General features: G+C 50.7%; 1 protein-coding gene across 6 annotated transcripts in view; it reads left to right on the top strand.

The window, feature by feature from the left end:
* The window catches only part of NTRK3 (neurotrophic receptor tyrosine kinase 3), a 323,228-nt gene that overhangs the window by 102,100 nt on the left and 208,223 nt on the right, over nucleotides 1-12,905 (top strand). For all 6 annotated transcript variants that reach the window (XM_019726716.3, XM_019726715.3, XM_019726714.3 and 3 more), the window contains exons 9-11: nucleotides 7,385-7,408; nucleotides 8,716-8,780; nucleotides 9,530-9,632. In XM_019726716.3, coding sequence (XP_019582275.1) covers nucleotides 7,385-7,408; nucleotides 8,716-8,780; nucleotides 9,530-9,632 — 192 coding nt within the window. The remainder of the gene's footprint in view (nucleotides 1-7,384; nucleotides 7,409-8,715; nucleotides 8,781-9,529; nucleotides 9,633-12,905) is intronic.

The following is a 12,905-nucleotide window of genomic DNA, read 5'->3' as shown; positions in this document are numbered from 1 at the left end:
GTAGTTTGCTTTTCAGAGCATCAATTCCTTGTCTGTGAAATGGTCATGATGGCACAGCTCCCATGACTCTTGTGCTTTTCAATGACATAAGGTATATAAAGCACATGTCACAGGCTTTGGCACATAGTGATGGTTCGATGACCTTCCATTGCAAGGGGCTTCAGGGCCCCTCCAGGTCAGCTCGTTTCCTCCCGTGTCCCGCGGTGAGTCGATGGAGGTCACCTGATGCCCTCAGCCTGGGATGACACCAGGGTCAAGTGGACCAGGGTCCTAACTGCAGTAATGAAAGAACTTTGAACATTTGGGAGGTGATTCTGGCTTTTTCTCTCTGGGCTGGAACATATCAAATACCTTCCTGAAGTTGCAGAAGAAGAAGACACCCAAAGGGGTTAGGGAAAGTGGTGGCAGCACCTCCTGGTGGCTTCAGCAGCTGATGAGTTTCTGTCAGAGACGCCATGTATCTTTGATGACCTTGATGATTTCTGCTGGGAACAGGCTGGTGACCTCTTGGCCTTTAATTCCCAGAAGTTAGGGGTTCTAATGAGATAAAAGGAAGTGTAAACACTACTGAATACACACACACACACACACACACACACACGACCCCCACCCCCCACCCCCACTGGGGCGCAGCCAGAGACCGCACTGTGCGGCATCTGCTTATGTGAACCAGGGTGACAGCTCCAGGAGGCCTCATTTATCTTGGCGCAAAAAATCCTAGAGGCCCTGAGAGTGGAACCTGGGGGAAATGAGCCTGCATGGGAAACTTAATTCTTGCCACAGAGGTCCAGGGAGGGTCGAGACGTGCTGATGGTTGAGACCCTGGCAATCCCGACTGGTCCGACATTTCCAGCACCACCCCCAGTATGCCCAGTAAAAGGCCTCAGGACACTTGTCACTAGGGGCCACACTGGGCTCTCTTGCGGGAGGTAGGACAGGTCCTGGCAGCTTTTAGATGAACAGATACTTTGCCCTCACAGGCCACAGAATCAGGGCAGGCATGGTTGGCGTAAAGGGCTAGAGTGCCCTTTGCCCTGCCTCTGCCCATCTCGATTTAGAGGCTGAATTCTGTTTTAAAAAGGAGAGCCTATACTCTCTGGTGGGTGAGCCGTGAAGCCCCCTGAAGCAATGCTTCTGTTTCCAAAGGGGCGCTTCTGGGACCTGGAGAGAGCAGGGAGCCCTGGAATGCTGGGGAGGGTGGGTGAGCCACCCTGGGTTCCTCCCCACTGAGGGTGTCAGTGGGGTGGGGTGGTGGGCACAGCTCTGGTCCCAGGAGGCGGGGGAGGAGTCGAGTCACAGAGCTGCTCACCTGAAGTCGTTTCCTCAGACCTGTCTACACCCTGCAAGAGCCCCTTGGTTTATGAGCCTAAAGGAATCAGTGGATGATAAAAAGGCAGTGACAGGGAAAAGATGGGCCAGTCGTGTCAAGTGACAAAATGGCTAAAGGTTGGGGAGAGTCAATTTTCTAGGGGAGCAGGCAGGCAGCCTCACACCTGCTGAGCCCTGGAGACAAAGGTGGCCTGTGGAGTCCTGCTCGTCTCTTGTGTCATGAGGGTGTGGGAGGGGACATCATATTTACACGGGTACCCCTCTCCTGCTCCCAGGCAGTGCCACACACACATCAGGGTCCTGAGATCAGACAGACCAAGGTGCACGGCCCACCTGTGGCCCCACGAGACCGGCGGCCTGGCTTCTTGAATGGGACTTAGGGCCCGGTGGGCACGCGGGGCAGGCCCACCACTACTCTGCCCCTCTGTTGCTCCGTCTGTGCAGGGAGGATGACAGTGCTTGTGCCTTGTTGCCACGAGAGTTACAGGAAGTATGCCGCGTGTTTAGCACTGCGTGCAGCAGAGGAAAGGCTTACCGGCTCGTGGCTACTGCTAGGACTCGGGCTGGGGAGATGCCAGGAGGTGAAGTGTCCTAGAACCCGTAGTCGTTGTCTGGCCAAGCTCATGAGCTCTCACAGGCAACCTGCAGGCAGCGTGAGGCTCACGTGCGCTCATTTGCTCGTCAGCACTGGGGTCTCAGGCAAGGGACTCAACTTGCTGCTTCTACCGCGGAGGCTGCGGTGAAGACAGTCCACGTACCGCGGATTAAGCCACAGGAAGTGTTCGCAACGGGGCTTGGCATAGAGGAAGCACAGAATTCCTTGGGCTTTTGTTGTTGTTGTTTTAAAGGACACCCAAAGGCAACTGATAGGGGATCTGTTTTGGGGGTAAAACAGAAGTTGAGGGTCCTGACTGTTCATGAGCCCAACACCCAGGGGAGGGATTTGGTTAGAATGAAGCTATTCAGTGCAGTGACCTGGGAATGCAGAAGCTTCCATCAGCAGGGATCTCCTCAGAGCGAGACACTCAAATGAACATGCTCCGGAGGCTTTCGGACGGCATGTGCAGCCCAAAGGCCGGTGTTTCCTTCTCCATTTCCAGAGACGCTCTGGAATGTTCTGTGTGGCCTTCAGCCTCCATGTCTTGGGTCTCTGGATGGACTCGTCAGGGACATTGGTTCTAGAGGCATGAAGCTGACCCCTCTTTGGTGGTTCAGGAGCTTTAGAGGAGCTGTGAGAAAGGAGCGGGGAAACCGTGAGGCATCAGAGATCCAAGGGTCAGGCGAGCAGGAGCAGAAGAGGCTGGGGTCACGTGGAGTGGGGGCTGGAAGGCCACAGAATGTGCCGTTGGGGGTCCTTCGCTGATGATGTGGTAGAAGGAGAAATGTTGCCATGGAGAGAGAGAGAGAGAGATAAATATCTGAGAATCCCTGACAAAACATTTCAGAATAAGTGAGCTGCCATAAATCTTGAATTCTCATTTTCGACTTGGCCAGGAAGTCCCTTCATCCTGATTTTTACGACAGCAGAAACCAGAATTTCCTCAGGCCCTGGGTGCAGACATGAGAAGCCATCGCAGTGCCTCCACCGCGGTCAAGGCTGGTTTCCTTCCCCGCAGAGACTTACCCCCTTGCTGAGACTAGAATGTGGCACCAGGCTGCTGGGGAAGGAGGCGGCTGTGTTTGTTTCCATGTTTGTGGATTGGCCGTCATGAGGCGGGGCTTCTGTGTGGGGTCAGCAGAGCACATGGAGGCCTGGCCCAGCCTCCCTCCCCCCCCACCCCGCCCCCATGGCCAAAGCCAGGGCATCTCTGTCCTCCTCGCTCCTCAGTCCATCTCTCTGTCTGGACACAAGCTGCTGCCTCTTCTCCCTTCTCTGGACCCCACTGGCTTTCCTGCAGCCTTGGGACTGGAAGAGACGTGTGTGTCGCATTCACTCCCAACCCCCCGTTGTATTCAGATGGTCCAGTTGTCCTCCCAGCCTGCTGGTGGGGCTCAGAGGTGACTATTCCTGGGATCCATCCTCTTCCAGTGTAAAAGTCTGAGCCCCTCCACCCAGGTTAGAGGGGAGCCAGGAGGTCTCCCCATTCCAAGGTTGTGTGCTTCCCACATGTATGAATGTTTCCTGCAAAGGAGCTAAGCATTCATAGGCTGATGACATGAGAACATTCTCTAACACATGGGAGACTCCTGAGAAACATGCAAATCAGTGTCAACTATGAGTTGATCTGGCACCTCTCTTTTCTCAGGCTCTGAAGCCAAGGCCAGACCCCCCTCTCCTTTTTTCTCGCCCCAGATCAGGACTTTGGTCACCTGCAGTTTAGAAGAGGGTGGTGACGTGCAGGGCACACTCAGGAATTGGGACAAACTCTATTGATCCCCCAAACAACACATAATGACAACAAACAAGCAGCCTACTAAGTGCATTTACTGTAAACAGGACTTTCTCTCAGGACTCCTCCTTCACAGAAATCATCATTCTCCCCACAGGTAGTCGGCGAAGACTTCCTGTGCATATTTAATAGAGGTGTGATCACAGTGCCAGAGGGCTCAGCCTAGGGCCGGGAACAGAGCAGACCCACAGTGAAGGAACACATGAAGGGATGGATGGGTGGATGTGTGGATGGATGGGTGGATGGATGCATGGATGGATGGATGGATGCATGGATGCATGGATGCATGGATGGATGGATGGATGGATGGATGCATGGGTGGATGCATGGATGCATGGATGCATGGATGAATGGATGGATGGATGGATGGATGGATAGATGGATGCATGGATGGATGGATGGATGGATGGATGGATGGATGGATGGATGCATGGATGGATGGATGGATGGATGGATGGATGGATGGATGGATGGATGCATGCATGGATGCATGCATGGATGGATGGATGGATGCATGGATGCATGGATGCATGCATGGATGGATACATGCATGGATGGATGGATGGATGGATGCATGGATGGATGGATGGATGGATGGATGGATGCATGGATGCATGGATGCATGGATGCATGGATGCATGGATGCATGGATGCATGGATGGATGGATGGATGGATGGATGGATGGATGGATGGATGGATGGATGCATGGATGGATGGATGGATTGATGGGTGGATGGATGGATGGATGGATGGATGGATGAGTGAGTTGTTCTTGTCTTTCAGGATGTGGCAGGCTTGTGGCAGGAGTACGTGTAGTACAGTGGAATAGTTCTCACAGGGACAAATTCTCAAGACCTACCCCAGATCTCCTGAATGAGAAACTCTGGGGAAAGGACCAATAACCTATGTTTCTTCAAAGAAAAAAAAATTATTATTTTTTAATTAGTTTCAGGTATACAAAACAACATAACGATTAGACATTTACACCCCTCACAAAGTGATAACCCCCCAATCTACTACCCCTCTGACATCGTATATAGCTGTTACTATACCATTGACTATATTCTCTATGCTGTGCTTTACATCCCATGACCATATATATATATAGTCGACATTCAATATTATTTTACGTTAGTTTCAGGTGTACAGTGCAGTGGTCAGGCATCTACACAATCTATGAAGTGATCTCCCCGATAAGTCCAGTGCCCATCTGGCACCCTATGTCATCTGTACAACATTATTAATTATGTTCCCTACTGTGTCTCACATCCCCGTGACTATTTTGTGAGTACCAATTTGTCATTAGGTAAATCCCTTCACCTTCTCCCCCATTCCCCAACCCTAGCGACATTTTTTTTTTTAAGATGTTTAACTTTTTTTCTTTGGAAGTAGTTTTAGATTTACCTAAAGAAGTTACAGACTAATACAGAGGACTTCCTTACATCCTTCACCTTGCTTCCCCAAATGTCACCGTCTTACACAGCCACAGAACAGGCTCCAAACCGGGACATCCACGATAACACTGTTATAGAAACCACACGCTTCATTTAAGTCTCAGCAGTGACTCCACACCTGTCCTTTGCTTCGTGAGGTTCCCACCCAAGACTACACATGGCACTTAGCTGCCCTGTCACCTCCTTCTCTTTAAATCTGGGATCGCTCCTCAGTCTTGGTCTTCATGATCTGTGCACTTTTGAAGCATACTCACCAGTCGTTTTCTAGACTGCTGCACAATTTGGGTTCGCCTGATGTTGTCTCATAACTAAAGGTCAGGTGAGCGTCTTTGGCCAGGCCATCACGGAAGGGGTGCTCTGCTCTTTCAGTCCGTCCGTCATATCAGGGGCCCGTGACTGCTGTCCATCTCGTGACTGGTGATGTTCACTTCACCCCTTGGCCGAGACGCTGTCAGCCAGGTGTCTCCACGGCCAAGGCACGATTTTTCCCATTGTAATTATTAAGTACGGTATTTTCAAAGTGTGTAAATACCTTATTTCTCTTCATTCTTTCACACATCCCTTCGAGCATTTATTGATGATGCGTGACTGAAGCAGTTACTATCGTGGTACTTGTCAAGTGGTGATTTTTCTCTTTCCATCATTCCTTCTACATCTGTTAACTGCACTTCTATAAGGAGGAGCTTTCTCTTCTTCTCTATTTATTCAATTATTTTTATCAGCATGGACTCATAGATATTTATTTTGTTGTACGGCTTATAATCCATGTATTAATTTGCTAGGGGTGCCGTAAGAAAGTACCAGAGACAGGGCAGCTTAAACTACAGACATTTGTTTTCTTACAATTCCGGAGGCTGGAAGTCCAAGATCAACGTGTCTGCAGGGTTGGTTCCTTCTGATGCCTTTCTCCTTGGCTTGCAGAGGCCTCTTCCCTGTGTCTTCACGTCCCTTCCGTCTGTGCATATCTGTGTCCTAATCTCTTCTCATAAGGACAACAGTCAGACTGGATCAGTGCCTGCCCTAATGACTTCATTTTAACTTAGCTACCTTTGTAAAGACTCTGTCTCCAAATACAGTCATGTTCTGATGTCCTGAGGGTTAGGACTTCAACACCTAAATTTGGGGCAGAGATAGTTCAGCCTCTAACAATCCATGATTGTCATTATTTATTGGGTTGCTCAAGTTGTCCCAGATTCGGCCATTGGAAACCCCTCCACATGGCCTCCTGGGTCCTTTCTCCAGGCCCCCATTCATTTTTGAGCATTTTCTTACTTTCTAGTAGCACAGAATGTTCTGGGCACATCTTGTACTCTCTCTGCCCCGGCCCTGGAATTATGCGCTTCTCCAAGGAGCCCTCATTTCCATTATTGGTGAATGGTAGTGACAGCCCTCGGGTGATTCTGTCGCACACGGAAGTCTGAGAATCTCTGGTAGAGTGCCGAAGAGCCCAGACTCGGATTCGAACCCAGCTCTGTCCCTTCTTAGATGAGTGAGATTCCATTAGTTACTTAATCTCTATAGGCCTGTTTCTTTCTCTGTTAAATGGGGATCATGCCACCTATCTCCTGGGGTGGTCCTCAGGATTGAGTGACACGTTGCAGAAGGCATGTAGCACAGCCCGTCGTTGTTCATTAAAGTGTAGTGGTGATGAGCTCTCAGTAGTAGGTGAGCCTTTGCTGGAGGCTCAAGGGCAAATAACATCATTTCATCTGGGGGATGGGCAGGATCTACAGGGGTTTCCAAGGACGTCTCAATGACCTCCTAGACTAAACGACACTGAAGGGAGGAATTTTGTCTTGAGATCAGAGCTGGCATTTTCAAGAAAGGTCCAGGGAAGCCCACCCTGCAGCTTTTCTTCTTGGCTCTGATGTACCATCAACATCCCCAGCACTCTGGGTACCCGAAGAGGGGGGGACTGAGACGTTGTGTCTTAGATTTAATTCCCGATCTGGTAGTTTGGTTTCTAGACCCCGGGTGGGCTGGGCCACCTCCCTCGACATTGGGAACTTTATTTCTTATTGCTTTTCCATGTGGAAGATCACCTCCTGAAGAGGTAATGGAGCATGGCGATAGGCCAAAGATTTTAGTCTTCCGTTGCTGGGATAACGTGGGATTATGGTGAGTGGGAGAGGTCATAGCTATTAAGACTATAGTGCATCTGTTCTACTTTGTATTACATTTGTTGATTATCTCTTTGTCTTTTTTTGCAGAGAGCACGGATAACTTTGTCTCTAGTAAGTCTGCTCTACCTTTTGCTTTGAAGCTGATTTATTCTGATGCTTTCGGTAACTACTGAATCCAGAGAGTCCTCTTTCCTGGTCCACCACCATCCCTAGACCCATGGCAGCTGGGAGCATCTGAGCAAGCGTGAAAGGGAGCTGAAGAGTAGAAATATATGTTGGTCCATTCTAAGCCCTCACTACTTGGGCAGCTGCTCTGTGCCTCAGTTTCCCCAGGGTTTTTTCTAAGGTCTGCCCAGTTGGAAAGGGGTGTTGTGGGGAAGATGTGGGGTAGCCCATACCCCGGTGGATAGACCCTCGCTGATCATCTCGGTTGTTCCTGCAGAGGGAACGTGGGGCCTCTAAACCCCTTAGTGTTTCTCACCTGCTTCGAGGGCCCCAGATGTGGCTGGGACCTGCCTCCTGTAGAGCTGTGATTGACAAGTCTCCTGACAGGCTGGTGCATCCTCCAATGGGATTATTGAGCTGTAGTTTATAAGTGAGTGGGGCTGGGGCTAGGCAATCCCGAAAGGATTTGGTGTTTTGCTCATGGGCTGTGGGGAAACCTGTATTTATTCCTTTTCCCTTTCTTGCCTCCCCTCCCTGCCGGGGAGAAAAACAGCAATGGTGACCACTATTTCTGCCCAATGGAATCTGAGCTAGTGGACAATCTGTTTAGGACACCCCATGCTGTTGGGCACTGATGTAAACATTATCTGTGATTCTGTATTTGTCCTCGGTCTTCCCGTTCCTGGCTCCCCATCCAGCCTTGCTGGGAAAAGGTGGTGTTTCCTGGTCTTAACCTGAGCTGCCATTGTGTTCTAAAATCTGCGTTAGGGGAACAGAGAGTGGGCTGTTTATGGGGCCACAGGCCTCCTGGATGTCAGTGAGGAGTGAAGAGGGGAAGATGAAGGGCATGGAGAGGGCCAGGGGCACGAAAGGGGCGCCCGCCACAGACAGAGAATAGCTGAACGTCAGCACCAGCTGCCATCACGGACAGAATGTGCCGAATCCAGACCCTGGCTGGGATCCCAAACCACTTGTTTGGTTTTAGTGCAGTAGCTTATGGGTTGATGGTGGGGAGATGGGAGTGAAGGCCCTTTATTCCTCATGGAGCCTGCCTTGGCGCTGTCAGCACCAGCCAGGTGGCCAGACCTCTGGGGACACCTGCAGAGCCCGGGAAGGACAGGCAGGAAGAGTCTGGTGGGGGTGGGGTATGGTCTCCAGCAGGACCCCTGGGGGGGCTTGGGGTTGGGCAGGGTCTCACCTGGAGCCTCTCCTGGCCAGTAAGCTAACCCCCTTGTCTTCTGGTTGGTTTGCAGTCTACGAAGTGAGCCCCACACCTCCTATCACTGTGACCCACAAACCAGAGGAAGACACTTTTGGGGTGAGTCACTTCTTGGTTAAGCGGAGGTCGTTTTCAGACTTCATTTGAGTAACTGACTTAACCAAATATTACCTTACTTGGAGCCCCAGTATTTATGGCAGAAAGAAGCCGTGATAAATGACCTCCTTTCAGGCCGTGGAAACCTTCCTTGTTTGATGAGAATAATTCATTGTTTGAGGAACTCTTTGAGGCTCTGCTCCAAGCCCTGGGGCTCGGAAGAGAATGGTGTGAAAATCCCCGCTCTCTTAGGAACCTGGCTGGGGCTGATCTAAAGGGGCTGCTCACTACACACACCTTTTCCAGAAGTCAGTTTCCCCCAGCATCTCCCTGGGTGGGTTTTTCCTCGTGCCTGACTGTCAGAGCCTGAGGTTCCTCAGGGAGGAGAGGAAAAGGGTCTTTTGTGAAGAATTCCAATGCAAATAGGCAAAATTTGCTTGCTGATTAAAACAACAAAACAAGAGACAGAAGCCTCACTAGGCCTTCTCTTGCGGTCTCTTAGGCTCGCCCCCCCATCAGAGGGGCTCAGGACACTGAGTACTGGAACTTTGTAAAATCAAGTTAGGTGGTTTGCTATTTTGATACTCTTAGGTTTTCCTGAATTACTTCTTCTAAAGATGTCCCTTGATGGCAGAGTTCTGAGAGGGTTGCACGGCTCCTGCAATGGGACCGTTCTCATTTGGGGTCACCTGTTACTTTGTAGGGTTCTCTGGTGACCTGCAACTGCCCTGACTGTTTTTGTCGCCTCATAGGTATCCATCGCCGTCGGGCTTGCTGCTTTTGCCTGCGTCTTGTTGGTGGTTCTCTTTATCATGATCAACAAGTACGGCCGTCGGTCTAAATTTGGCATGAAAGGTAAGTGGGATTTTCATTGGCAAGCGTCTCCTGGGGGAGACGTGGCCCCCTTTCATCACAAAATGCTGCTTTCATCTCCCTTGGCTTTCCGAGAGGGCCACGTTATTCGTCTGAAGGCCTCCTTCTCCTGTCTGTATCTTTGTTGTTGGTAATGATGGACTGAACGCCGTGTTGGTACCTGGGGACCAAACTGTGAGCCATCTGGTTTTGCTGTGACTGCTGCAAACACTGTTTACCTGAGCGGGGGCCATGAGGACAATTTGGGAAGGACGCTGGATTGGAGGACCAATGAAGGGCACTTGAGTTTCTTTTCATTGTTGGTGGGTAAAGGGACTCCTTGTTTGGGTAACTCGGGTTTTTCCTTGCTGCACCCATCCGTGGAGTTGTGATGACAGGCGTCAGCATAGCGAGATGTAGGGGGGACTCCAGCCTTGAAAAGTTGCCCAGGCAATGGTTCTCAGCATGGAGCTCTACAGAGTTCCAGAGCCATGCCAAGAGCAACATGATGGCTAAATCTGCCGGCTAGCTTCCAAGACACAGAGTACCCAAGGCCGTTATGGCCGGAGGGGGGTAGGGGTGGCTCTCCACCACCGCTGGCTCGGGTCGGAGGGGCTAAGTGGGGAATTCGCATCCATCTGCCTGGTCCCAGACTCAAGGGAGGCCGGCTTCCAGTTCGCAAACAGAAACTTGAATTCCCAGGTCTACTTCCCAGCAGGGTTTCCATGTGTGCTGATGTTAGATAGGAGATGGGTAGGCCTGGATGATGAGAGGTTTAATAAGCCATTAGGTCGGGGTCTTCTGTGGGATTATGGGATCCAGAAAGATGAACTGCTCTGGCTTCTGCACATGTGCTGGCATCTGCGGTGATGGTGCTGACCCTGGGGCTCAGGGACTAAAGGAGAGTGCATGCGTGCGTGCGTGCGTGCGTGGTTCCCAGGGGCAGTGATCCCTGAACTGAAATGCACCTTTGAATGTGTGTGCAAGGCAGGGCAGAGTGGGGCATTTGGGATGGAACTAGTCATAGCTTTTGTTATATGCCCCAAAGATTCTGTGACTCCCCTAAAAGTTTAGAACACTGAAATACAGCAAGAGACATCAATCGGAAAACAGAAGGGCAGAAAACGTGGGGGGTGGGGGGGCCTGGCTTCCCACAAGCAGTGCTTCTGCATTCACTTTCCCTCTCTGTGCTCCTGACTCAGCTGAACAAGTCACAGCACAGCAATCCTGGTGTTCTTGAGTCATGCGAAACATGGGACCAAGAGAAATACGTGGGCAGGCAAATGACAAAGAGGGGATCGAGGTTCGGCCTGGGTGCCCAGTGCCTTAAACAGGAGCAGACCGCTGCAGGACCTTGATTGGAGGGGTTTTATCTGCTGATACTTCCCTGTGCCAAATAGGGCTTCGCTGCTTTAGAAAACCAGTGACCTGCGAGCCAGCTCGGAGCCTTCCATCTTAGCATAATGCTCGGGCTTTGGCTCTAGGACTGGCACTGTTGCTTGTGCGAAGTTCCCTACCTTGGGAGGAACCTTCCTGGGTCTTCCTTCCACCTGAGAAAACATCAGCGAAGGGAAGAATGGGCCTTTCTTGGCCACCCTAACCCCCCAGGAGGTGCCACCAGCTTGGCAGCACCGAGACAGCAGATTTTTCCCATTAATTGTCATCCGGTTTCTGGAACAGCGTGTCCCCATGTCGGATGGATCAGGCAGCACCCAGGGTGATGCCTTCCCCTCAGCTGTCCTGGGAGTCTCTTCCAGCCTCTGCTGCCCTGTTCCAGGCTGAGCTGCTTCCTTGGCCCTGGTTGGGCCAGGAGGACACAGCCCCATAGGTGGAAATGAAATCCCCCCATCGTCATGTCTGGCACCTTAAAGAAGTTAGGCTCGAGTTCAAAACAGGATGAGACGGTGTGTCCAAGGCTGACCTTGCTTAGAAGTGAGTCTGCGTCTCTGATCTTTATTACGCCAGATTGTGTTTAGGTCTCATTTTAGGATGAACAAGCAGATGCCCCAGTCTGTATACTCCCTTCATCTTTTATAACCAGCAGGTATCCCAGTGCAGGAAAAAGAGCGATGACGCGGGGACCAGAGGTCCCCAGCTCTGACTCAGGCGAATTCCCATCTCTTCATGTCCCCCCATCCTCAGCGTTGAATTGTCAAATCTGGGTTAGATCTGTGACGCCACTTAATGGCTCTTTATTTTCAGCAAAGTTAAATACGTAACTTTTCGCAGCCTCTGTTTTCTCAACTTCAAATTAGAATCCTACTCCCTACCGCACTGGGGTGCTGTGCGTGCTGCGATCTGTGTGTAACTGGCCCCCTAAGGGGCTCCATGGCTGTAGAAAGATTAGACCTTCGTCAGGCGCCTGGATTTTCCTTCCACGAAGGGCTGCCCCCGCAAGACTCAGTTGTGCCCTCTTTTGTCCCACATACTATTTAGTAAAAATGCTTTTTTTCTACACTAATCCCAGTGCATTGTCGTCGTGTTGCTCCCCCATCACCTCTCTGTCCGGCTGGGCTGGGATGACTTTTAGAAGCCACCCGCCTCTCGCCCAGGAAGCCTGCAACTTTGTACAGTGTTTGGCAAATGCCTGTTGAACTTAGAAATGAATGACTTTAGTTTTAATCATCAAAAAAGCACAGCTGTAAGATCAGTAATGGGCCGATTAGGGCAGATTTGGAAATGTGAGGTGTCTGGGGTTGGGGCGTAGAGTGGGGATGATGGGGACACTCGTAAATAATCCCCTCCGCCCTCATCTGAGGACCTGGAGGGGGTGCGGCAGGGCAGTTATTATGACGAGCTTCACTGCCTTCTGAGAAATGTTTTAAAAACATAGGAAAATACAAAGGTTAATATAATAAACATCCATATTCCCACCACTCAGAATAAGCAACTGTTGCTGTTTGGTTTTGTATTTGCTTGTCATGTCTTATTCCCAGACATTACTGATGAGACTAAGTCGGCTTTAACTGTCACCCCTGGTCCCATTCACACCCGTTTCCATAGGCAGCCGTTAGCCTGTGTATGTCTCTCTCCCTGTGCCTCGCCCTGGCTTTCTCTGCTGTCTCTGCACACCTGCCCTCCTCCCATGGAGTCAAACTCAGACCCGCAGACGGCCACGTTAGCAGCTGCCCTCACCCATGGCAGTGCTAGTGGCCAAGACAGGGAACAGGCAGATTTAAAACATTTTCTGATACATATATATATGTATGCAAATGGTATGTATATGTATGCAGATTATATGTATGTGTCTGTACACGCATGCATATGTATTTGTTT

This window comes from Rhinolophus sinicus, chromosome 13, assembly GCF_057876585.1.
Source record: "Rhinolophus sinicus isolate RSI-liver-muscle chromosome 13, RSI-T2T, whole genome shotgun sequence".
In the NCBI taxonomy this organism is placed as follows: domain Eukaryota; kingdom Metazoa; phylum Chordata; class Mammalia; order Chiroptera; family Rhinolophidae; genus Rhinolophus; species Rhinolophus sinicus.
This window is presented reverse-complemented; position numbering and strand designations above follow the sequence as displayed.